The following is a 24,697-nucleotide window of genomic DNA, read 5'->3' on the forward strand; positions in this document are numbered from 1 at the left end:
AAGGAAAAAAAGAAAATGAAGAAATTTATGTATTTCACAGACCCCCAACTATGGTGTAAAAGATTCCCCAGGCACAGATAAAATTATTTCAGTGTTAAAGAAATATCACAGGAATGGGATACAGGAAATATCATAAAGCTTAAAATGTCATGTAGGAAAATATTATTGATCAGGGTCTTCAATTTTTGTCTTCTACAGCAATTTTGTAAACCAAAGTGCTTAAACAGGATATACATGTTTTTTAAAAGTTTTTTTTTAAAAACCTCACTGTATGGTCCACTTTCTAACTCCATCTCTCCAACCTGTACCAGAAATCTAAACCACTTGCCACATTTAACTCTGTATTTCTATGAATTGTGAATGTCAGAAAATTTGACTCTCACTCCCAAAGACTAATCTTTAAATTTTTACAACTTTATGAGGAAGCACAAAAGGTGGCCTCTTTTTCTCTCTGCCTTAGAGTATCCTCAGGCCACAAGGCATGTTTCAAAGCAAGCCGAATTCCAAAGAATTAACAACCAAGGACTGAAAAGATAAATGCTCCAGCTTCTTCATCCATCAAGGTAAGATTGTAAAAATGTTCCACTCAAATCTCAAGAAAATCCCTACAAGGAAGACCTGAATGTACATTTCAGTTTAAGTAGAGGGCTGTGAGCTAACTGTTCTGGCCTATTTTGTTTTTGGTCCTGGGAATTGATCCCAGATACTTGGCCACCAAACCACATCCCCAGACCTTGTTCTGGCCTAATGTAAAGAATTCAATAACATCAAAGAATCAAGAGGCTGGTGTTGTGGCTCAGCAGTAGAGCGCTTGCCTCCCACATGTGAGACCCTGGGTTCGAGCCTCAGCACCACATAAAAATAAGTGAAATTAAACAAGGAGAGAAATGAATTACAGTAGATGGGGTAGAGAGAGAAGATGGGAGGGAGGGGAGGGGAGGGGAGATAGTAGAGGATAGGAAAGGTAGCAGAATACAACAGTTACTAATAGGGCATTATGTAAAAATGTAGATGTGTAACCGACGTGATTCTGCAATCTGTATTTGGGGTAAAATTGGGAGTTCAAAACCCACCTGAATCAAATGTATGAAATATGATATGTCAAGAGCTTTGTAATGTTTTGAACAACCAATAAAAAAAATAAATAAAAATTAAAAAAAAAATAAGTGAAATAAAGGTTTTATGTCCAACTACAACTAAAACATAAATATTAAAAAAAAAAAAAGGAATCAAATAACAGGGCTGGGGCTGTAGCTCAGTGGCAGAGTGCTTGCACTGGGTTTGATCCTTAGCACCACATAAAAATAAATAAAGGCATGCTGTTCATCTATAACTACAAAAAGTTTTTAAAAAAATCAAATAACAGAGAGGCCAATACACATGAGCCACCTTTGACTCATGTCTATAACACCAGTACACTTCTAAGCATGGTACAAGTTGTGACATAATAATGTAAACACTATTTCCTGATTTTTAAGCTTTTAGAACACCAGATAAAACCTGAAAGACTAATGGTTATAAAATCCATAAAATCTATCCTTGATGTAAAAGTAAAATGTAAAGTATGGATGATAAAAGTGAGAACACAGAAAAATGAACCAAGTTTAAAAGAAGGGGTAAAAGTACTAACAGCTCCCCTCCCTCTTACATAAGAAAGGGTAAAGAGTATGTCTACAGAACAAAAAACAAACTAAAACCTTAAAAATAAAAATAGTAATATAGCAGCATAAAGGGAAGGAGTGCCCATGAAAAACATTAAATAAATACAAAAATATATAATATTAAAACATACTTTGACACACTTTGAAACTAATAGAGAATACAGCTTAGAAAAAAGGGCTGGGGATGTAGCTCAGAGCACCCCAAACCCAATCCTCAGCACCACAAAAAAAAAAAAAAAAAAAAAAAAAAAGAAGGTGATGAAAGAAGACAGTTGCTTTTCATTTACAAACTTTTCAGAACTACGTGATTTTTACAACTATATTTCATGTATTCATTTGACATAAATGTTTTTATTAGCTGGGCATGGTGATGCATGCCTGTGTGATCCCAGAGACCTGAGAGGCTAAGGCAAGAAGATCCCATGACCAAGGCCAGCCTCGGCAATTTAGCAAAATCCGTAGTAACCTAATGAGACCCTCTCTCAAAATTTAAAAAAATCAAAAGGACTGAGGATATAGCTCAGGGGTCAAGTGTTCCGGGGTTCAATTCCCACTACAAAAAAAAAAAAAAAATTTAAACAATTTTACTCATTAAAAACAAAACAGTAAGTATCTGTGAATTGTAACTCTGCTTACCAAAAAAATAAGCCAATCTTGGTGTCTCCTTCAAAAACAAGGACTCCTGTTGGGGTCAGTCCCAAACTATAGTCATTCCCATCTCTAGCCTAATTTAACAAGAAAAAAATGCGTTAGTTCTATTTGCCTAAAACAGGTTTCACATTTTCATGTAACTGTTCAATTTTATTTTCATGCTGAATATATTAATTACATCCATACAGCTAATATTAATATGAAAGATGTTTTCAACAATTAGCATATCCAAATCCATTCTCTGGAAAATCCATGCATACATACAGTGTCTGAAATACTACACAGTAATCCCATTTATCCACAGGGGCTATGTTCTGAAGTTCCCAGAAGATTCCTAAAATCACGCATAGTACCTAAAGCTAGAATTGCTATGCTTTTTTCCAATACTTATATACTTATTATAAAGTTTCATTTATAAATTAAGCACAGTAAGAGGTTAACAATAATAGAACAATTTTAACAATATGCTGTAATAAAAGTTATATGGTCTCTTCTCTCAAACTGTATCTTATTAGTTGGGAAAATTTCTATGTAATATTTTTGGAACTTCGTTGACCATGGATAAATGAAACTGAAGAAAGCAAAACCACGGGTAAGTGAAGGACTACCACAGTTGTAAGGCATGTCTTCAATGAGAGTGAGTAGTTAAACTCCCAATATGAAGAAAGCTCTTTCCAGGGTCCTCCTATAATTCTACCTGCCACTTAAATGACAAATTTCGAAATGTTGCTAATTTACCTAGAAATAACACAAATCACTATTGTTTATATTTTATCAAAGACCTCTCAAGTTATATTTTCTTTCTTTTTTTATACTTTAAAAAATAATTTGTTTTATTTGTTTATTTTTAGTTGTAGATGGACATGATATCTTTATTTTTATGTGGTGCTGAGGATCCAGTGCCTCATATGTGTGAGGCAAGTGCTCTATCACTGAGCTACAGCACCAGCACCTCAACCTATATTTTCAACTTCACTTCCTTAATTATTTTAACAGAGCCTACTGAGTAATGAAATTAAGTGGCATAATATGAAGTAAAAAAAAAAAAAAAAAAAAAGTGGTTTAAAAACTTAAAAAACAGCAATTTTTCCCAGCTAAAAATATTAAGAGCTTAGAAACACCTATATACTTCTTTTAATTTTTTTTCTTCTTTCTTATGAATTGTCCTATGCAATTCCAGTCATTCAATATTTAATCTCAACCTTGTTTTAAAATCGTACATCTATCCAAAAGTATCCTTTGCTAGCTAGCATATGTAAACTCTATGCTCTCGCCTATATACAAAATTCATAATCACCTTAAGTTCCAAAGGAACCAATTTTTTTAAAGGCACCACAACACAATGCTTACCTTGACCACATGCATGTCAACCCCATACATTTCTAGCCATTTGGCTTTATTCAGATAATTGGTTTCAGCTTGTGCTGGTGTCTGACCTCTAAAAATTAAAATATAACTTTTAAAATAATAATATAAAATGAATTCTCTATCAAAGAAGAAAACTGGTATGAAATAACTATTGTGGTGATGTTAAAAAAGTGTGATCAAATGTCAAGTACCTGTATTCTTTCCATTTCTCAAAAATAGCCAGTTCCATTTCTTCAGTCTGAATGGGCACAAACCTGAACTCAGAGACAAGTTCAGGACTGTGTTCAGCAAGATCATAGTCACCGAGTTCAGCTACAAACATAAGGTACACAAAATTACATCGTGTTAATACTAATTAAATTTCCTGCAGAATCCTTCAAAATCTGTTTTATAAAAAATTGTTGGGGAGATTAGATTCTTTTACCAGTCTGTACACAAACATTTCCTCCCTCCCTCCCTCTCTTCTTCCTTTCTTCCTATTTCTTCTTTCTTTCTTTTTGGTACTAGGGATTGAACCCAGGGACACTTAACCACTGAGCTACATCCCTAGTCCTTTTTGAGTCAAGGTCTTGCTAGGTTGCTAAAGGTCTCACCTGAGGCTGGCCTCAAACTTGATATCCTCCTACCTTAGCCTCTGAATCACTGGAATTATAGGCGGACACCACCACACTCAGATTTTCTGTTGTTGGTGGTGGAGGGATACTGGGGATTAAACCAAGGGGTACTTTACCACTGAGCTATATCTCCAATCCTTTGAGACAGGATATCACCAAGTGGCTGAGGCTGGCCTCAGACTGACTCAACTCCTGACTCAACTTCCCAAGTCACCGGGATTACAGGCATATCTTTCTTTTCATTTATTCATAGTCTAATGCTTAGCTTTTTTTAAATTTATTTATTTATTCTACTAATGCTTAGCTTTGAAAGTTACTTTCTAGACTTACATAGAACAATCTTTTGACTTGATAATGAGTACATTAGCAATTCTCAAAAAAACATTTAGCTGGTATCTATAAAGAATCAAAGTAATGTCACAGAACACAATACCATGTAACACTGTAAGGTATAGTCCCTGTGTTCTTAGGATGTAAAAATATTAATCCTAAAGAAGTAATGGTGGCACATGCCTGTAATCCCAGCAGTCAGAAGGCTGAAGCAGGAGGATCTCGAGTTCAAAGACAGCCTCAGCAACAGTGAGGCACCAAGAAACTCAGTGAGACCCCGTCTCTAAATAAATACAAAAAAGGGCTGGGGATATGGCTCAGTGGCTGAGTGCCCTTGAGTTCAATCCCCAGTACCAGGGGGAAAAAAAAAAAAAAAGAAATAACTCAGAATTACTGAAAATAAAGTTGGGAGAGGGAGAAGAAAAAGAGCAGTGCATAAACATTTACATACTCATCTGTGCTTTTCTGAACTTGTTGGTTTGGAGAGAAAAGAAAAATACCATAGCAGAGTTTTCTATATTTTTGACATGTTCTTTTAAAAGAATATTTCACTTGCATTAGAAAGTTAAAATTTTGGGGGGGATAGTAGAGGATAGAAAAGGTAGCAGAATACAACAGTTACTAATATGGCATTATGTAAAAATGTGGATGTGTAACCGATGTGATTCTGCAATCTGTATTTGGGGTAAAAATGGGAGTTCATAACCCACTTGAATCTAATGTATGAAATATGATATGTCAAGAGCTTTGTAATGTTTTGAACAACCAATAAAAAAATAAATAAAATTAAAAAATTTTAAAAAAAAAGAACCTGACCAAAAAAAAAAAAAAAAGAAAGTTAAAATGTTTTTCATTCTACTAAGTCTAGTTGTGGAGAAGTATCTCGACATATTAAATAACAATGGTAACCACTCATTTTCTATTGAGTTTGTATTCCACACAGGGCATGTATTTACTGATCACTACTGTGACTCAAGTTATGTTAAAATTAAAAAGGGGGGCTGGGATTGTGGCTCTGTGGTAGAGTGCTCGCCTAGCACTTGTGAGAGGCCCTGGATTCAATCCTCAGCACCACAAAAAAATAAATAAATAGATATTGTGTCCAGTTATAACTAAAAAATAAATCAAAAACTTTTAAAAAAATGTTTTCTTAAACCCTATTTTCAAGAAGCACGTACCATATTCCATGTGTATATGTCAAAATACACTGTCATGTGTATCTAAAAAAATTTTTAAAAAGAAGCGTGTACTCTGGTTGTCATAAAACTTACAGAATGAGATACAAAAAGAATATATGAGGCAACAAATAGTATAACATTCTGAAAATGACAGCTTTACAGTATATCAAAGCTTTTAGAATTAACAATCTTATATAGAAATAATGAAATATAAGTGTGCTTTCAATAAAATATTTGTGGGTGAGGGGTGTAGCTCAGTGTACTTGCCTAGCATGCATAAGGCCTTGGATTCCACCCCTAGCAGCACAAAAATAAATGGGCAACTAAACTTTTCTAATCATTAATACCAGCATTTCCAAGCCAGCATCTACCTGATATTATGTAGTTGAGAACACTAGTTTTAATTTGGAGATAGAATAGAATCGTAAAAAGAAGCAGGACAATAAAAATTTACATTAATGAAAAATTTCTGAAATACAAAAATTTCATTACCAATCCCCAAATCAACGGGAAAATGTGCTTTCTTCAATATTGAATGCACAAATGGGCAAACATTAAGTTTACCATAGGACATAAAAAAAAATTAGTACTATTATCTACACAATGGCAAATAAATACTACTGATCTTGGGGACTACGGAACACTAAAAAAGCATAGAACTAGACTTGATCATCATTAAGTACTATTTTTTTTCTTTTAGTATGTATAAAGATGTTGCTAGCAAAGTATTTCCTTTTGCCTTGGGAAAGACTAAGGTTTTTTTTTTTTATTCTTTAATAATGTCTTTAAAAAAAAGAATTCTTTTTTTTTTTTTTTTCCTGGTGCTGGGGGATAGAACCCAGGGCCTTGTGCATGTGAGGCAAGCACTCTACACCAACTGAGCTATATATCCCAGCCTTTTAGAAGAGAATTCTTAAGCTTAGTACTGTTTAATCAATGTTGCAAGGTACAAAAATAAGCTTTTCATTCTCATTTATTAGAATTAAGAGAATACTTTATAAAATGACCATCAGGAGCTTTTTTGGGATGGGGAGGTGGATACCAAGAATTGAACTCAGGGATACTCAACCACTGAGCCACATCCCAGCTCTTTTTTGTGTTTTATTTACAGACAGAGTCTCACTGACTTAGTTGCTTAGCACTTTGCTGTGGCTGAGGCTGGTTTTGAATTCTCGATACTCTTGCCTCAGTCTCCCAAGCAGCTCGGATTACAGGCATGCACCACTGTGCCCAGCTCAACAGGAGATTTTAAGTATACTCTAAACAATTCCTTCATGGATTCATTTTTAAGATTAAAGAGTCTAATGCAGTGGAACATGCCTGTAATTCCAGCATGTTCCACTGTGAGGGACAGTGAAGCAAGAGAATCCCAAGTTCAAGTCTAGCCTCAATAACCTAGCAAGACCAGGTCTCAGATAATAAAAACGGAAAAGGATGGAGCTGGGGTTGTGGCTCAGTGGTAGAGCTCTTGCCTAGCATGTGTGAGGCAATGAGTTCAATTCTCAGACCCACATATAAATAAATAAAATAAAGGTCCACTGACAACTAAAAAATATTTTTAAAAGGGGGAGGATGGGGATGTAGCTTTAGTGGTAGAGCATCCCTAGGTTAAATCCCCAGTACCAAAAGAAATCACCAACAAAGAATAAAACTAAATACATCAAAGCTAGCAGCTATAACAATAACTTATTCATGTATCACTGCATTCTTTTTAAGGAGGGAAAAAATCAGCTTAGGTCCCAATCATGACATTTATTGAACTGTCAGACTGTAACTGTTATTTGACAACAATATAGATGGAAAGGGGCAAAGAAATGAAAGGAAATAAAAAGAAGATAATCCTCTAAAACAAATGAAAATAAAAGTCAGAGTTGGACACTGACAAGTTTAAACAAAAACAGCATTCTTTTCTTACACACGATTATACTCTTGAAATTCTTTCACTAAAAACACAAAAAAGAATCACGCTTTAGTCTTAGAATAAGCACAGGAACTGCTTACTTACCTTGCAGATTATAAGCTGCCAATTGTACTGCTGTATCAAAAGGACATTCTAATCTAAGAACAAAATAGAAATTTGTTGTCAATTTCATAACCTACATTTTAAGGTTCATTTTAGCCATCACTTTAAGAAAATAATACATATATTATGTTGACTATTTCCTTTTCATAATTATAAACTTATTTTGAAAATAACTGACTACTCATAAAAATGTACAGTTATTATTACTAAGTAACTAATACTTACTTTCCACTGAGAATATCTTGTTTTAACTGAAGAACAAATAAATACCTAAGAAAAGATAAAAGGCAGAAATTTAACTAAAGGTAACAAACTACTCTGAAAAAAAAATCCATCCAAATTTGAAAACACTCTTAATTCTACAATTTTACCCACAATAAAATATTTAAAAGAAAATATAGAGGGCTGGGGATGTGGCTCAAGCGGTAGCGCACTCGCCTGGCATGCGTGCGGCCCGGGTTCGATCCTCAGCACCACATACAAAGATGTTGTATCCGCCGATAACTAAAAAATAAATATTAAAATTCTCTCTCTCTCTCTCTCTCTCTCTCTCCCCCTCTTAAAAAAAAAAAAAAAAAAAAGAATGGGCTCTGAGGCTGGGCACAGTGGTACATCACTGCAATCCCAGCGGCTGGAGAGGCTAAGGCAGGAGGTTTGCGAGTTCAAACAGCCTCAGCAATGGCGAGGCACTAAGCAAGTCAGTGAGACCCTGTTTTTAAATAAAATACAAAACAGGGATGAGGTGTGACTCAGTGGTGGAATGCCCCCGAGTTCAATCCCTGGCGAAAAATAAAAAATTTTTAAAAAGAATGGGTTCCGTGACAACATATCCACCTCCTATCTGAAGGGATACAGACATGGGCATGACTCTGAATAACAGCTATAATCTCACTGTCATATATGCAATAGAGTCAATAAATTAATATCAAGAAGGCAGAATAAAATAAAGTGCACATAACCTAAAGTTTGTTCAAAACTATTCAAACTATCTCAGGATCTAACATTTTCATTCATCAATGACATCTTAATGAATAAGCAAAGAAAGAAGCCACCCAGGCATTGTGATATAGGCCTGTAATCCATATGACTCAGGAGGCTGAGGCAGGAGGATCACAAATTCAAAGCAATTTAGGGAGATCCTGTCTCAAAATAAAAAATAAAAAGGGTTGCAGATGTGGCTCAGTAGTAGAGCACTTACCTAGCACCCAAACAAGGCTGAGGCATTGAGTTCAATCCCCAGTACCATAAAAAACAAAAGAAAGTCAGGCACCAACTTGACTAAACCCCCAATGACCAAAGATAGATTTTCAAAGTCAATAAACACAATATTGCAATGTATTGAAAACAGTACATAAAAAAAGAATTTTCTATAGTTGCCTTTGGAGGATGCTCAGGAATCAACTATTTCAAAAGCCTACTCTGGAAGCCAATAAATAAGCAGAAAAAAATCATATGCATTAAAAACGTTGTTCCAGAATAAAATTCTACTGTCTATGGTTTTGTTACCAAGGGATCCATTTCATTAGTTTTATATAAACTAGAAAGAATCCTAAGACATTTTTCCAATACCATCAAAATAACCCTATATAAGGGGATGGCGCTGTGGCTCAGTGGTAGAGCACTTGCCTATCATGTGTGAGGTACTGGTTTTGATCTTTAATACCACATAAAAATAAATAATATTTGAAAAGGTATGTTCATCTACAACTAAAAATATTAAAATATATATATATATATATAGCTCCACATAGTGGTCTTACCGGGTTAGCTCTTCACGAAGATTATTTGGTTCTGAGGAATAAAACTTAACTCGAAGATGCAGACAATACGGTGAACCAACTGCAATTATAAAAGAAAGAAAAAAGTTTTGACTTTTATTATTATTATTTTATTTTAATTTCACTATTTAATAATCTTCAAGACATATACAGTGGTGCATGCCTATAATTCCACCTACTCAGGAGGATTCCAAATTCAAGCTAAGTCGGTAACTTGGTGTGATGTGTCTCAAAACAAAACAAAAAAAGGGCTGAGGAGGTAGCTCCTGGGTTCAACATCCAGTGCAGCAAAAATAAACAAACAGAAATAATTTCAGCTAGTAAATTTGCTGAAAATATACTGGAATTGGACAGGCAATAACAGGTGCCTGTGATATTATTTAAAGTTTGCCACAGTCTTAAACTTGACACAAAAAGATCAATCAGTAGATTTTTTTTTTTTTAAGAACTAACTATAACATAGTATTATCATGATCACCTGTCATCTCAAGAATAGAAGACTATAGATTAACCAAGTCAGGAGACTGAGGCAGGAGGATCACAAATTTGAGGCCACCTCAGCAGTTTAGCAAGATCCTTTCTCAAAATAAAATTAAAGAAGGTTATAGCTCAGTGGTTGGAGCACCCCTGGGTTCAATCCCCAGTACAGCAAAAAAAAAAAAAAAAAAAAAAAAAAAGACTTTTAATATCTTTATAATAAGAGTTTCTAAAACAGTTGATTTCCACTTTTCTGCAATTTTAAAAACACTTACTTTTCACTTGCTTTTTGATGCTTTTTGTGCCATCCAACCAGTGCTGAAAACAGATAAAATAATTCAGTATAAGCAGATGACAGAATTTTACAATTTTAATTAAAAGTTTTTTTCATCAGGACTTTGTTGAGAACCACAATGAAATATTTACCCAGGGAAAAACCAATGAGTGAAAATTAAAGTAAAAAAAGAGCAGGAGAGAGAGATTTTAGATCTCAATATTCATAGCAAGCTTATCTCACATACAAATAAAAGATCTAAAACCTGATGTGACTTCTTAAAACATTTCCTCTAGTCCCCTATTAACAAGCTTGAGAGTTGAAGTTTGCCCTTAATTTTCCTCACTGCTCCCAAATAAATGAATCTTTCAAAACTGTTAAAATTAGGAAGAAAAGGACCTTCATATTTCAATGCCTGGTTAATCCTTTTAATAAAAAAAAAAAAAATTTACTAGCAGATCCTAACAAATAATTAAATAAAACAACAATGTCACCTAAGTTTTACAAAACAGATTAAGTTTTACAATACTACTCAAAAATATTCTTTGAAAAAAAAACCCTGTAAGTTAAAATATTTTTCTTATAACTATGGTAATTATAACTCAGTAAATTGCTCATTAAATGAAGCACTCATTGTTCATTTGCTTTATAAATAAATAAATAAATCTTTAACACTCTAGCAGATTCCTCATTGCAAGAACCTTCTGATTTATATAAATAACCTCTTCACCTAAAACGCCACAACACAAACAAACCTAAAAACACATTCCAGAAACTTCTACCGACAAACCATTCCCAGCTCATTTCCCATTATTAAAACTTTACACCACAAAGTCCTAACAGTGACAGTATGTACTCATCTAAGAAATACGTGACTGAGTTCTCTTCAGCATGTTTTTAATTTCAAGTACTGTAAAGGAAAGGAGTGTTCTTGTGCTAAGTAGTTCACAGAGCCAAGGAATCCAGTTTCAGAATCCAGATAGGCAAAGAGTAAACAAGGCTGCATTGTTGAGAGTTGTAATTATTTGCTCTCCTTGCCAATTATGTGCCTAGTTTACTCTTTCTCTCCATTCCCTTCCCAAATCCAAAAGTGAAATTCAAAGAACAACCAGTATGCCAGAAGAGTGCTTTTCTACCTTGAAATATGATGTTCAGTAAACATTTCAAAAGGCAATTAAATTCTGTCCAAAGTTTCTTTGGATTCCAAGTATGTAGGCTACTTGGGAATCTCTAATTTTTAATACTTCAATCTACTAAATGTTCAGTTGAAACATCTCTCCATATTAACAAAACATTAGTCCTGCCAGTAGGCTGAACATAACATCAATCTATTAGTAGAGAACTTGAACCTAGAACAGCAATTAGTACACCCATCCCTAATCAGAAAGCCAAAATCCAAAAATCCCAGATGTAAGCATCCCCCAAACCCACTACAACCTAACTAATGCCAATCACATACTGGGTATGAAATAAAACTAGTTTTCATGCTCAGAATGTTTTCTCCAAAAAACCATGGATATGGGAATTGCTCTATTTTCATGCTTTATCCTTTATCTTACACTGAAAACACTAAGACTGTAGGCTAGTCACCTGGATACCCTTTGATGTAGCCTTGGTTAGGGAGATTCTCATACACCATAATGAGTGCAAATAAGCACAATCCTTCCAGGAGGGGGGAATCTGGCTGGACAGTAGCTAATGTCTCAAAAGTATCTATGTGTACTTGATCCAGCAATTCTACACCTAAAATCATAATGTATGTGTATAGATCTACCTACAAGGAATTAGATAAAGTTGAAACAATCTATATATACAACAACAATGAGTAAAATAAAGTATTTAAATATGCTAGAGCAGCATGCAGCAATTAAAAAGAATGAAGGTTAACACTTAAGATCTGGAAGATATATTAAAAAAAGATATTCTAAGTTAACTAGTATATCACAAAGCATAAAATTTTTTGCCAAACTGTACAAAACTGTATATTTTTTTTTGAGAGAGAGAATTTTTTAATATTTATTTTTTAGTTTTCGGCGGACACAACATCTTTGTTTGTATGTGGTGCTGAGGATCAAACCCGGGCCGCACGCATGCCAGGTGAGCGCGCTACCGCTTGAGCCACAGCCCCAGCCCAAAAAAACTGTATATTTAAACATGAATTTTCTTTCAGGCTGAGACAATATAACAGAGATGTTATCTCTAGGTTAATTAAGATGCTGATGATTTTTTTCTTCTTTGTGTTTTCTTACTCTATAATAAACATTACTTAAAACAATAACCACAAACCCCTTTAATATTTTACATAGCAATAAAATTGATATATGGATATTGCCTAAGATTAAATATGTGGTAAAAAGTACAAGGCCAAAGTCCCCTCACACAACCCTGTTCCCCAAATTGGACATACACCCCACTCCAGTGTTACTGATTTTTCTGTTTCTTCAAACAGGAAAGAAAAAAATATTTTAAAACATATGTGGGTTAAGCCAGGCACAGTAGCACATGCCTGTAATCCCAGTGGCTCATGAGGCTGAGTCAAGAAGATCACAGGTTGAAGGCCAGCCTCATCAATTTAGTGAGACCCTGTCTCAAAATAAAAAAATAAAAGGGGCTGGGAATGTAGCTCAGTGGTAAAGTGCCCCTGGGTTCAACCCTAGTACTAAATACATTATTAAAAGGATAAGAACTAGTAAGAGTGAAGGGGCTAGGGATGTGGTTCAGTGGTATAATGCTCGACAAGCACGTGTAAGACCCTGAGTTTGATACCCAGCACTTCAAAAGGAGGGGAGGGGGCAGAACAATGCCCTGAAAAATCAAAAAGGCTAAATATAAACTTTGACATAACAAATTTTGAAGAAGGAAACATTAATATAGACCAGTTATACTAGAATCTTTCTTAAATTTTTTCCCTGGTCAGAACTATTTAGGACTAGTCTCATAATACACCTTTCTACTAATTCATACAGTCCTACCAAGAAGCACATTACACATAAACTCATTCCAGTGAGAAAAGGGTCTAGAGCTATCTTCCAAGCAGGCATTTCAGCCTCTTGGCTACCTGCATGTAACAGCTTCTAGTATTTGCCCTCCCATAAGACTCTAGATAAAGCATCAAACACATTTTACAGTAAAGATTTAGGAGCTGGGGGAGTTCTGGGTGACTTTCTTCTGGGAAAGGTCCGAGTTCATGTTTGCATATTCTCAAATCTGTTTTCTTTCATCCCCTCCACATTCCATGTCCAAGGACTGGAAAATTCAGAGTTCCCAGATAGGCATTCATAGTATTTTCCTTAAATAAAGGTCTTTAGGAGTTGAGTTTAAATTATGTGAGAAGATGAAAGTGAGAACATGCAGATACAGATTCTTGGGTGCTTGGTGTGAAACTAACAAGGTTCTCTTTCCTTGCTGTACTTTAAAAAGGAAACAAATTCCCTTCTAACTTCCTGTTTTTAAAAATTTAATTGATAGACATCAAAGGATGCAGAAACCCATATTTCTTTCCATCCTATTGAGCTATGGAAGAACAATTGTTGACCTGTGTGTCTTAAGATATGAATAATAAGCCAGGCGCAGTGGCAAATGCCTGTAATCCAGAAGCAGGAGGATCAGCAACTTGGCGAGGCCCTAAAGCAACTTAGCAAGACCCTGTCTCTATAAATACAATAAAAAATAAAAAAGGGGGTTGGGGATTTGGCTCAGTGGTTAAGTGCCCTGAATTTAATCCCTGGTACACCCCCAAAAAAGTTATGAATATGTAATTATAAGCACAACAGAAATAACTAAACCAAAGAATTACACAGGAATTTGTACATATACAAATCCTCATCTTAGGCCCTCCAAATCAAATAATCTGTAGACAGCTCTTCAAAGATTCCTGCTTTCTAAACACCTGCAGGGCTGACTAAAGAAATGCATCATTACCCTTGTTCAAAGTGCAAAGAGCATAAAAGCAGTGAAATGTTAACTATCTCTCAAAACAATTGCCTCTGCACAAAAATTTTTCTTCTGTGAGTAGGGACTTATACTTTGAATTTAAGAATTATTTTAAAACAAATTTTAACATCTTAAACAATTCTAGAAGATGTTAAAAATCTGTACTACAAAACCAGAATACCTGGTATTGCTATAATCTAACCAAAAACAATCTACTACATGCAAAACCACCACAAAGCACACTGTCTATAGTGAAAACAGCACTATACTTATAAAATACCTAAACTGAAATCCAATCTCAAAAATCACTAGACCACACTTAGTGAACAAAACTAAATCAGTGAACAAATTAGAACAAAGTGTTACCTTTCCTACACCCACAATTACTAAGTGACATAATAAGTACAATGAATTATATACAAAAAAAGGGTTGGGAGTGTGGCTCAGTGGTTGAGTGCCCTTGAGTTCAATCCCCTGTACTTCCCCCTCCCCCCCGCAAAAAAAATACACATAAAAAAATAAAAAAAGAATATTTAGGGCTGGAGATTTGAGGTACTAGGTTCGATCTTCAGCACCACAAATAAAGAATATATATATATTCTTTATATACATATATATATATACATATATATGTGTATATATATATATATATATTAAGGTATTGTGTCTATCTACAACTAAAAAATATTTTTAAAAAATTATTCACAACGTAGCTCTTTATAATACAGCAAAATAAATATTAGCTGAAACAAATCAACACTGTATAGATAAGAGCAATGATATCACTACTCATATGCTTACATGAAATTTAATTTGGCAACACCATCATTTAAAAAACAAAGGAAGCAAAATCAGAGTACTGAAAAAGATTTACAAAGATGACCAATTTCAGAATATTCCTAGTCAAAAATTATAAACAATCAATATTGGGCAGCAAGAAGTCCAATAGTTTTTGTGAATTCAAAGTTATTCTCTTTTGGGGAGGGCAGGGGAGAGTACCAGGGATTGAATTCAGGGGCACACAACCCACCAAGCCACATCTCCAGCCCCCTTTTTTGTATTTTATTTTGAGACAGGGTCTCACTGAGATGCTTAGCACGTCGCTTTTGCTAAGGCTGTCTTTGAACTCACGATCCTCCTGCCTCACCCTCCTGAGCAGCTGGGATTACAGGGGTGCACCATCACACCTAGCAACAATAGAATTTTGAGAAGAAAATGTACATGTAAATCATCGTAACCTTATTATACACACAGGTTGTTGGTAGGACACTAACAGCATAAGCAGCCAAAGAAAAAGTAAATAATTAGATTCCATTAAAATCAAACACTTTTGTGCAAAGAACACTCAAAAAAGTTGGGGGAAAAATACAAAATAAGGAAAATATTTGCCAATAATACATCTGAGAAGGACTTGGTACCAGAAAATATGAAGAACTCTTATAATTCAAAAGTAATAAAGGCAAACAATCCACTTAAAAAGAAGACAAAGGACGTGAATAGACATTTCTCCAAAGAAAATATACAAATATTTGATAAGTGCATGAAAAGATGCCCATGTCATTAATCATGAGGAAAATTCAAATCAAAACCACAATGAGATAACCACCTAAAACTAAGATAGCTAGATGAAGAAGAAGGGTTCGGTAGAAGGAGAAACAGCAAACACAAATATGAATAAACTGACATGTTGGAAACCTCAATACAGAATGGTGTGAACACAGTAGAAAACAGTTTGGAAATTCCTCAAAATATTAAATAGTTACCATATGACCCCAAATTGCACTCCTAAGTACATATCCAACAGAAATGAAAATAATGTTCACAAAAAACTTGTTCAAAAGAGTCCAGAGCAGCATTATTTATAACAGCCAAACAATAGAAGAAATAAAACCAGAAGAAATAAAACCCAAACAAAATGTGGTATATTTACAATGGAAAATTATTCAGACATAAGAAGAAATCAAGTACTAAGAAATTCAAATACAAGACACGGATGAACCTTGAAAATATAAGTGCATTTCCAAATTTAAAAGGCTACTAGCCAATCAGCAGCTTGGGAGACTGAGGCAGGAGGAGAGCAAGTTCAAAACCAACCTCAGCAACTTAGCGAGGCCCTCTGCAACTTTGCAAGACCCTGCTAAAAATAAAAATTAAAGGGCTGGGGATATGGCTCAATGGTTAAGCACCCCTAGAATCCATCCTTAGTACTAAAAAAAAAAGTGCAGAGGACTACTAGCCAGGTTTGGTGGCACCCACCTGTAATCCCAGCAACTCTGTCCAAGGCCTACATGGGCAATTTAACAAAATCTTGTCTCAACATAAAAAAATAAAAAGACTGGGGATATAGCTCAGTGGTAAAGCACTTAGGATCAATCCCCAGTACAAAAAAAATTTTTTTAAATTTAAAAAAAAGGTATATGATCATTTACACAAAATTTTCAAAATAGGCAGATCCACACAGAAACATCAGTGTCTGTCAAAGGCTATGGAGAGAGGTGAACTGGGAGTGACTGGTAACGTATACAGGGTTTCTTTTGGGTGTGACAAAAATGTTCTGGAATTAGATAATGATAATAGTTGTAAAACTCTGAATATACTAACACACACCTATAATCTCAGCAACTCTAGAGGCTAAGGCAGAAGGATTATAAGTCTGAGGCCATCCTCAGCAAGTTAGAGACACCTCGTCTCAAAAAAGAAAGGGGGAGGGGATAGTATGTAAATTATCTCTCAATCTTTTAAAAGTGACTTAATTTGGACTAAACAAAAAAAGATTTGGTATCCTAGGTAAAACCAATTATTTCTTAATTCATCCATGCTTTCTCTCGTCCCTTTAATTCTCCTCCAAACCATACCTCTAGGAGATAATTCTTCAAAACAATCTTCTCCCTCTGTCTACTACTGTCTTGACCTTATTATTTCACTTATACCACCAACGTGTTGGTATTAACTCTTCCTGATTTCAGTCTCCACCCATTCTCAAAAAACCTATGCAATATTTTCTACATAAAACCTTTTGAAGCAAAACATAACCTCCCTGATTGAAAAATATTTAATTCCAATTATTAGAGAATAAAAATTGCCAATTATTTCATAATCTTGGTACACTGCTGGGATGAAATGGCCACTAATCCACCCTCCAATTTTACCATCCAATACTACTTTCTTTCAAACACCCTTTGGTGAAATCCTAATACAGAATTTAATTCTTTGAACAGCCTCCAACTTTCTACTGTTACATGGTATTTTCTCACCTGCAATGTACAAACAACTATTTACAGACACAAAATCCAGAGTTCAATCCCTGGTACCTCCCCCCATCTAAAAAATACACATAAAAAATAAAAAAAGAATATTTAGGGCTGGGGATTTGAGGTACTAGATTCAATCCTCAGCACCACAAATAAAGAATATATATGTATATATACATATATATGTATATATATTTATATATATGTATATATAAATATATTCTTTATTTGTATATATACATATATATGCATATATACATATACACATATAATATATACACATATACATATACATATATAAAGGTATTGTGTCCATCTACAACTAAAAAATATCCTAGTCCACTCACCTTAATTTACAAAATACAAACTTAACATATTTGTTACAGTAATTCATAAGCTCGTGTGCCCAAAAACCAAGCCAGTGGTTTTTAAAAACAGAATCCTAAGTTCCATCTTCAAAGATTTTCCTCTAGTAGTTCAGTTTAAGACCAGAATTCACAAGAACTGCAGGTGATTCTAAAACAAGAGGTAAGTTTCAGATCTCAGAAAATCACATGAAATAAAGAATGCAGTAAGAAAATGTAGCTTTCTAGCACTTAAGACCATCCTCAGAAATTTTCCATTTCCATTCCCTTAAGAGAACTTCTAAAGGTTACTCACTGCTACTTGTGCAGAATCCATAAATCTCAAACCAAAATAGTCACTCTCAATAAGGTCCAGGTGATACATAATCTGATCAAACAGCTCTTGTCCTTTGGCTTTTTTCTGAAATGGCAAGAAAATAAATCCATCAGTAAGTAGCTTATAAGGTCAAAAGGACTAAAAAGGTGATTTTAGTTATACACAATGTCTTACAGAAAGTACAATTTACCACACAAAAAGTATTATGATACAGCAGATAATGAGTAAAATAGTGTAGTTTCCCAATAAACCATTTGAGGCCAAAAGAAAATTTGTGATCTATATGTATTTTCCTGGAGAATACCTTCTTACCAACTAACAAATATTACCTACTTTGAAGTACAAATATTTATACAAAGTTATGTGTGTATAAGGAGAAATTATTGTTCTGTCTTCACAATTTTCTTTTTTGGGATGCTGGGAGTTGAACCCATGGCCTATCACATGGTAAAAACACATTCTACCACTGAACCACACCACCAGCCTTATCTTCTCAATTTTTATAGATTCTAGTTTAAAGGAGTCAATAATACAATTGAAAAAAGAAAACAGAGCACATAACTATAAATCATACAAAACTAATCAAACCTGCAAAAAAATTTTAGGAAAAAAATCAGTGACTAGAATTATCAGTGAAGGCTTGATGAAAAAAAAAAAAATCAGAAACAAAAAAGAATGTAAGATAGGAAATGGCAGGGGGATAGAAGGGAACATGAAAAAATTAGAAAATTACTTTGGGGATACAGAAGACACCAAATAATGAGGGTAATAGCAAAGATGATGTCTGAAAAATGAACAGATAAAATGTGGTCTCAGGACCACTGAGGGTTCCTAAGACCCTTTCAAAAGATCCATGAAGTCCTAGGATTCCCCTCGGATATTCCAATCAAAACAACCAACATATTGGGGATGCTGAAGATGTGCCTCAATAGTAAAGTACTTGCAAGGCCCCCAATACTGGGGAGGGGGGGTGAAGGAGAACCCACATTTTAGGACTAGGAATATAGCTCAGTGGTAAAGCACTTGCCTAGCAGAGACAAGACCCTGGGATTCAATCTCAACACTGTAAAAAAGAAAAAGCAACATATTACAAAGCAGTAATATTACAACACAGTATCAGACTCCACAATCAGGCATTGTGCTGCGCACCTATAATCCTACTTCAGAGGCTGACGCAGGATGATTCCTAGTTTGATGCCAGCCTGGACAACTTATTGACACTCTCTCAAAAACAAAAGGGAGGCCAGGCACATGGTGCACGAGATGATCACAAATTCAAAGTCAGCCTTAGCAACTTGGCAAAGCCCTAAGCAACTTACTGAGAATCTGACTCAAAATAAAAAATAAAATGGGAGCCATAGGTATAGCTCAGTGGGAGAGTGCTTGCCTAGCACATGTGAGGCACATCCTCAGCACCACATAAAGATAAAATAAAGGTAGTGGGTCCATCTATAACTAAAATTTTTAAAAATAAAATGGGCTGAGGTGTGGTTCAGTGGTTAAAGACCCCTGGGTTCAATCCCTGGTTGAAAAAAAATTAAAACAGGAAAAAGGGCTTGGGATGTAGTTTAGTGTTAGAGCACTTGCCTAACATATGTGAGGTCCTAGATTCAATCCCCCAGTAAAATAAATAAATAAATAAATAAATAAATAAGAATCTATTAAACCAGACATGAAAAAGATTTGTAACAGCATTAATACAATGCCACTCTAAGTTCTCAGTTATTTTGGAAAATATTTTTCATGAAAACGTTATTACTTGTGTTAAAATACAAGGGGTATGTTACTGCTATTTGAAATTAACAAACAGCTAATTTTTAAAAACTTCTAATAATAATAGTTACCTTATTAGATGTTACCTTATTAATAGTGACCTTACTAGAAGTTACTTTATTAATAGTTACCTTATTAGAAGTTTTTAAAAATTAGCTGTTAATTTAAAATAGCAGCAACATAACTGTTGTAATGTTAACACAAGTAATAACATTTTCACGAAAAATATTTTCCAAAATAACTATCAATAGATATAAACCACATAAGCAAAAGCACTAAGGGAAAACAATTTTCATGCACATTCTTATCTAGGCCTCTCCCATCTAATTCAAAATTGTGATTTATAGTATTTCATTTTTAAAAAACATAGTTGAAGCGCTGGGGCTGTAACTCAGTGGTACAGTGCTTGCCTCCCAGATATGAGGTCCCAGGTTCGATCCTCAGCACTACATAAAAATAAATAAATGAAAATAAAGAATGAAAAAAGAATTGAAACTAAGGATTTAAAAGTATGTGCGCGCGCGTGTGTTTGTGTGTGTGTGTGTATTTGGATTCCTTTTAGCATATCATTAATCTCTTTTTTGTTGTTGCTTCTTTTTGGTGCCTTATAGTTGTACATAAGAGTCGGAATCATTTTGACAGTCATACACATATGGAATTTAATTTACTTCATTTCATTCACCAATAACCCTGCTTTTCCTCTCCTCTCTTCCCATTCTTTACTGGTCTACCTTACATTCATTTACTTATGTTTTTGAAACCAGAGCATTACGCTCTGCTTTTTAACTAAGTTTATTATTTCTACTTGTTCTGTTCCCTTTTTTTACTGTAGTGCTAGGGATCAAACCCAGGACCCTAAATATGCTCTACACTGAGCCAGACCATTTTATTTTGAGACAGGGTCTCACAAGCTAGGCATGGTGCACATGCCTATAATCCCAATGACAAGAAAGGCTGACTTCCAAGTCTGAAGCCAGTCTCAGGAACTTAGCAAAGCTACAAATGTAGCTTAGTGGTAAAGTGTTGACAGCCACAGACGAAGGGGCCCCAGCAAACTTCCAGCTGCCAGCAAACTTCCAGCTGACCGCTGATGATTGGCTCACAGCGGTCCCAGCAAACTTCTAGCTGCCAACTGATTGGCTCCTCTGCGGTGATGCTCTTTGGGCTGTTTCCCCGCCCTTTCAGATCAGGGAGCTGCTTATTGGGGGACTTTTTTTTGGCTCCGCCCATGCAACTCAGCCAATCGGCCTCAAGAGCAGGAGGAGTGGGGGAGGTTTAGAGGCTTGTGGGAAGCCTGTGGTGGCAGTTGGGCTCTGAGGGAATTCCTGAAGAGCTCCTGTAGTCTGGCGTATGTTCTAAAAATAAAGTTCCTTTCTGCTTGATAAGTGGCTCCTGAATTGTGCCCAGCCAGACTGCGGCAGTAAAGTGCTGCTGGATACAATCCCCAGGGGGTGAAAGGGAGACAGGATCTTGCTGAGTTGCCAGGCTGGCCTCAAACTTGGAATCCTACTGCCTCAGTCTCTTGAGTAGCTGCAATTACAGGTGTACACCAATATGAGCTCCTAAACTGATTTTTTAAAAACATCTTTACTTGGGTATTTGGTCACCTCAATTTATACATCTTACATGTGTATATAACATGTCTTATAGTATTGCTAGATTTCCTTCTCTGTTCATTTGAATTCTCCATGAATGTTTTTCAAGCAGGTCTTTGGCTGATTTTCTAAGGCCTTCTACATTTGAGAATATTTTACTCATCCCTCACACTTGAATAATGACTAGAAATAAAATTCAAGGTTTGAAATTACTTTAAATACTCTTTTGAATACTTAAAAAATATTACTCTATTAATAGTCTTTTTGAAGTCAATACTGTTGAATATGTTAATTTGCATTTGTTCCTTTGTAATGTTACCTTGTTCACTTTTAGACTTTATATCTGATTTTTTTTTTTTTTTTTTTTTTTGGTGATACCAGGGATTGAACCCAGGGGCACTTAACTATTGCGCCGCATCCCCAGCCCTTTTTGTATTTTATTTACAGACAGGGTCTCACTGAGTTGCTTAGGGACTCACTAAATTGCTGACACTTACTTGCAATCCTTCTGCTTCACCTCCCATGCTGCTGGAAGTACAGGCCTGAGCCACTATGCCCAGCTTATATGATAAGTCTTAAATTTTACTGTACCATATACAGTAATTCTGAGGTATTCTATTTATTTGTTGACTACTGAAATGCTAGGGATCAAACCCAGGGCCTTGCATATGCCAGAACTATACATATACCAAGGCATTCTATGGTATTATATATGGATTTTTAAAATCCAAGAAGATGTTTCATCTTAAATTCTAGGAAATAAATATCTATTATTTCCTTAAACATTTTTCCTACTTTTCCGATTCCAAGTTTCCTCCCTAAGTGTTGGCACTTTTTTTTTTTAAATTGTAGATGGACACAATATCTTTATTTTATTTTTAGTGGTGCTGAGGATCGAATATAGGGCCTCAAGTGTGCCTCTGCCACTATGCTACAGCCCCAGCCTTGGCACTTCTCTTTTTTAAGCATACATTTATACAGTAATCCTGATGATTATGCCTTATCCACTTTATATACATAATTTAAAGTTCAGAAAGATGTTCACATGTAACACTATCCTTTCCCAGAACCTGTCACCATTCCAAGCAAACTATGCCCATTAAACAAGCACTCCCCCATTCTCTCCCCCACCCCCCAGATCCTAGTAACTTATTTTCTATTGTCCATGAACTTGCTTATTCTGTATAGCTCATATAAGTAGACCAAATAATTCTTGGCCTCATGTTTCTAGCTTACTTAATTCATGTTTTTAAGGTATCACTCATGTGATAGCATGTATCAAAATTTCATTCCTTTTAAAGCTCAAAATTTTTCCACTGTATGCAAATATGACAGGGCAGCTCCTTTGGGAAGTCTTCCCACCCATACCAGGGACTGAACCCACGCCAAGCAAGCTCTCTATCACTTAGATACATACCTCATTTTTAAATTTTATTTTAATATACGGTCACATTAAATTGCCCAAGCTGGTACCCTAACTTGATTTTCTGCCTTAGCCTGTTCAGTAGTTGTATTTCATCAGGAAGTTGTTCTTTGAGGTTACTTTTGCCTCTCCCTCTCTTTGCCCCTTTTAAGGTTCCTCCTCCTCCCTAATCCTTTTCAAAGAACTTTCCCCTCCCTTTTGCCTTTTGCTTCTCTAAAGAGAAGCCCTACCTATTCCACGGGCTCATGTCTATCTTTATGCTAGTACCACACTACTTTTGATTGTTATAGTTTTATATTAAATTTTAAAATCAAGAAGTTTGAGCCCCCCAATTTCCTTCTTTTTCAAGATTGTTTTGGCTATCTGGGTCCCCTGAGATTCCATATGAACTCAGAAAAGGTTTTTCTATTTCTGCAAAAACCATCATTAGGATTTCAACAGGAATTGCTTTTAATCTGAGTAATACCATCTTAACAATTGTCTTTTTATCCTTTAACATGGACTATCTTTTATTTAGGTATTGTTTCATTTCTCTCAGTAATGTTTATAGTCTTCAGTGTGCAAATCTTTTGCCTCCTTGGATAAATGTATTCCAAGTATTTCATTCTCCCTGATGCTATTGTAAATAGAATTGTTAATTTCAGATTGTTCACTGCTCATGCACAACTATGCAACTAATTTTTTTTCTAATTTATCTTGAGATGTTGCTGTATCAATTTATTAGCTCCAATAGATTGTTTTGCAAAATCATTAGCATTTTCTATATGTTTGATATCATCTTGAACATATCTTGCTTCTTTCCTTCTTATCTAGATGTCTTTTGCTTCTTATTTTTGCCTAATTTGACTTTTTTTTTTTTTTTTTTTTAAGGAGAAAAGCACTTTTATTGGGATTTCCAGAATACATTAGACTCAGGGGCTTTTAAATCCTAAGTCAACATTAATTATTCCTCACAATCTACAGATTTTTTTTTTAGATGTTGATGGCACCATGTACAAATAAATAAAATAAAGGTCTAAAAATCAAACCCAGTGCCTCACACTATCCCAGCCCCCAGATTTTTTCTTTTTTTTTTATCCTCAGACAGGGTTTAAATTGCTGAAGCTGGCCCTGACTTGACTCCTGCCTCAGTGTCCTGGGTTGGGGGGATTACAGGCATGCCACCAAGCCTGACTAATATCTACAAATTAAAGTGCAAATTAACTGTTCTAAGATGGACACAATATCTTTATTTATTTTTATGTGGTGCTAAGGATCAAACCCAGTGCCTCATATGTGCAAGGCAAGCACTGTACCACTGAGCTATAACCCCAACCCCTCACTCCAGCATTTTTATGTTTTAACTTCCTAATAAGTCATGCCTCTGAGCCTTCGCAAAATGCATTTCTTTCTGCTTAGAAGGTTCTTTATGCTCCTAATAAACTCTTGACTCTTGTGTCTCAAGAATCAAAACGCTGGTGTGGCTCAGTAGTGGAATGCTTGCCACACACACATAAGAGGCACTGGGTTCGATCCTCAGCACAACATTTAAAAAAATAAATAAAATAAAGATATTGTGTCCATCTACAAGTATAAAAAATATTTTGAAAATTCTTTTTTTTAAGTTAATGAGTTTCCTTTATTTTTTAAGAAGTCGGGAAGGAGAACAATCAATTTGAAAATGATTTCTTTTTTGAAAATTCTTTTT

The 24,697-nt window shown here is 35.1% G+C and overlaps 1 protein-coding gene across 1 annotated transcript in view; it reads right to left on the reverse strand.

The window, feature by feature from the left end:
- Positions 1 to 24,697, reverse strand: part of Epb41l5 (erythrocyte membrane protein band 4.1 like 5) — a 109,092-nt gene that overhangs the window by 71,758 nt on the left and 12,637 nt on the right. The window contains exons 3-10 of the mRNA XM_027936859.2: positions 18,199 to 18,303; positions 10,356 to 10,398; positions 9,586 to 9,664; positions 8,051 to 8,095; positions 7,808 to 7,860; positions 3,872 to 3,992; positions 3,663 to 3,750; positions 2,298 to 2,386 (exon numbers count right to left, since the gene is read on the reverse strand). Of these exons, the coding sequence (XP_027792660.1) occupies positions 2,298 to 2,386; positions 3,663 to 3,750; positions 3,872 to 3,992; positions 7,808 to 7,860; positions 8,051 to 8,095; positions 9,586 to 9,664; positions 10,356 to 10,398; positions 18,199 to 18,303 (623 nt within the window). The remainder of the gene's footprint in view (positions 1 to 2,297; positions 2,387 to 3,662; positions 3,751 to 3,871; positions 3,993 to 7,807; positions 7,861 to 8,050; positions 8,096 to 9,585; positions 9,665 to 10,355; positions 10,399 to 18,198; positions 18,304 to 24,697) is intronic.

The sequence above is a fragment of the Marmota flaviventris genome, chromosome 11 (genome assembly GCF_047511675.1).
Source record: "Marmota flaviventris isolate mMarFla1 chromosome 11, mMarFla1.hap1, whole genome shotgun sequence".
In the NCBI taxonomy this organism is placed as follows: domain Eukaryota; kingdom Metazoa; phylum Chordata; class Mammalia; order Rodentia; family Sciuridae; genus Marmota; species Marmota flaviventris.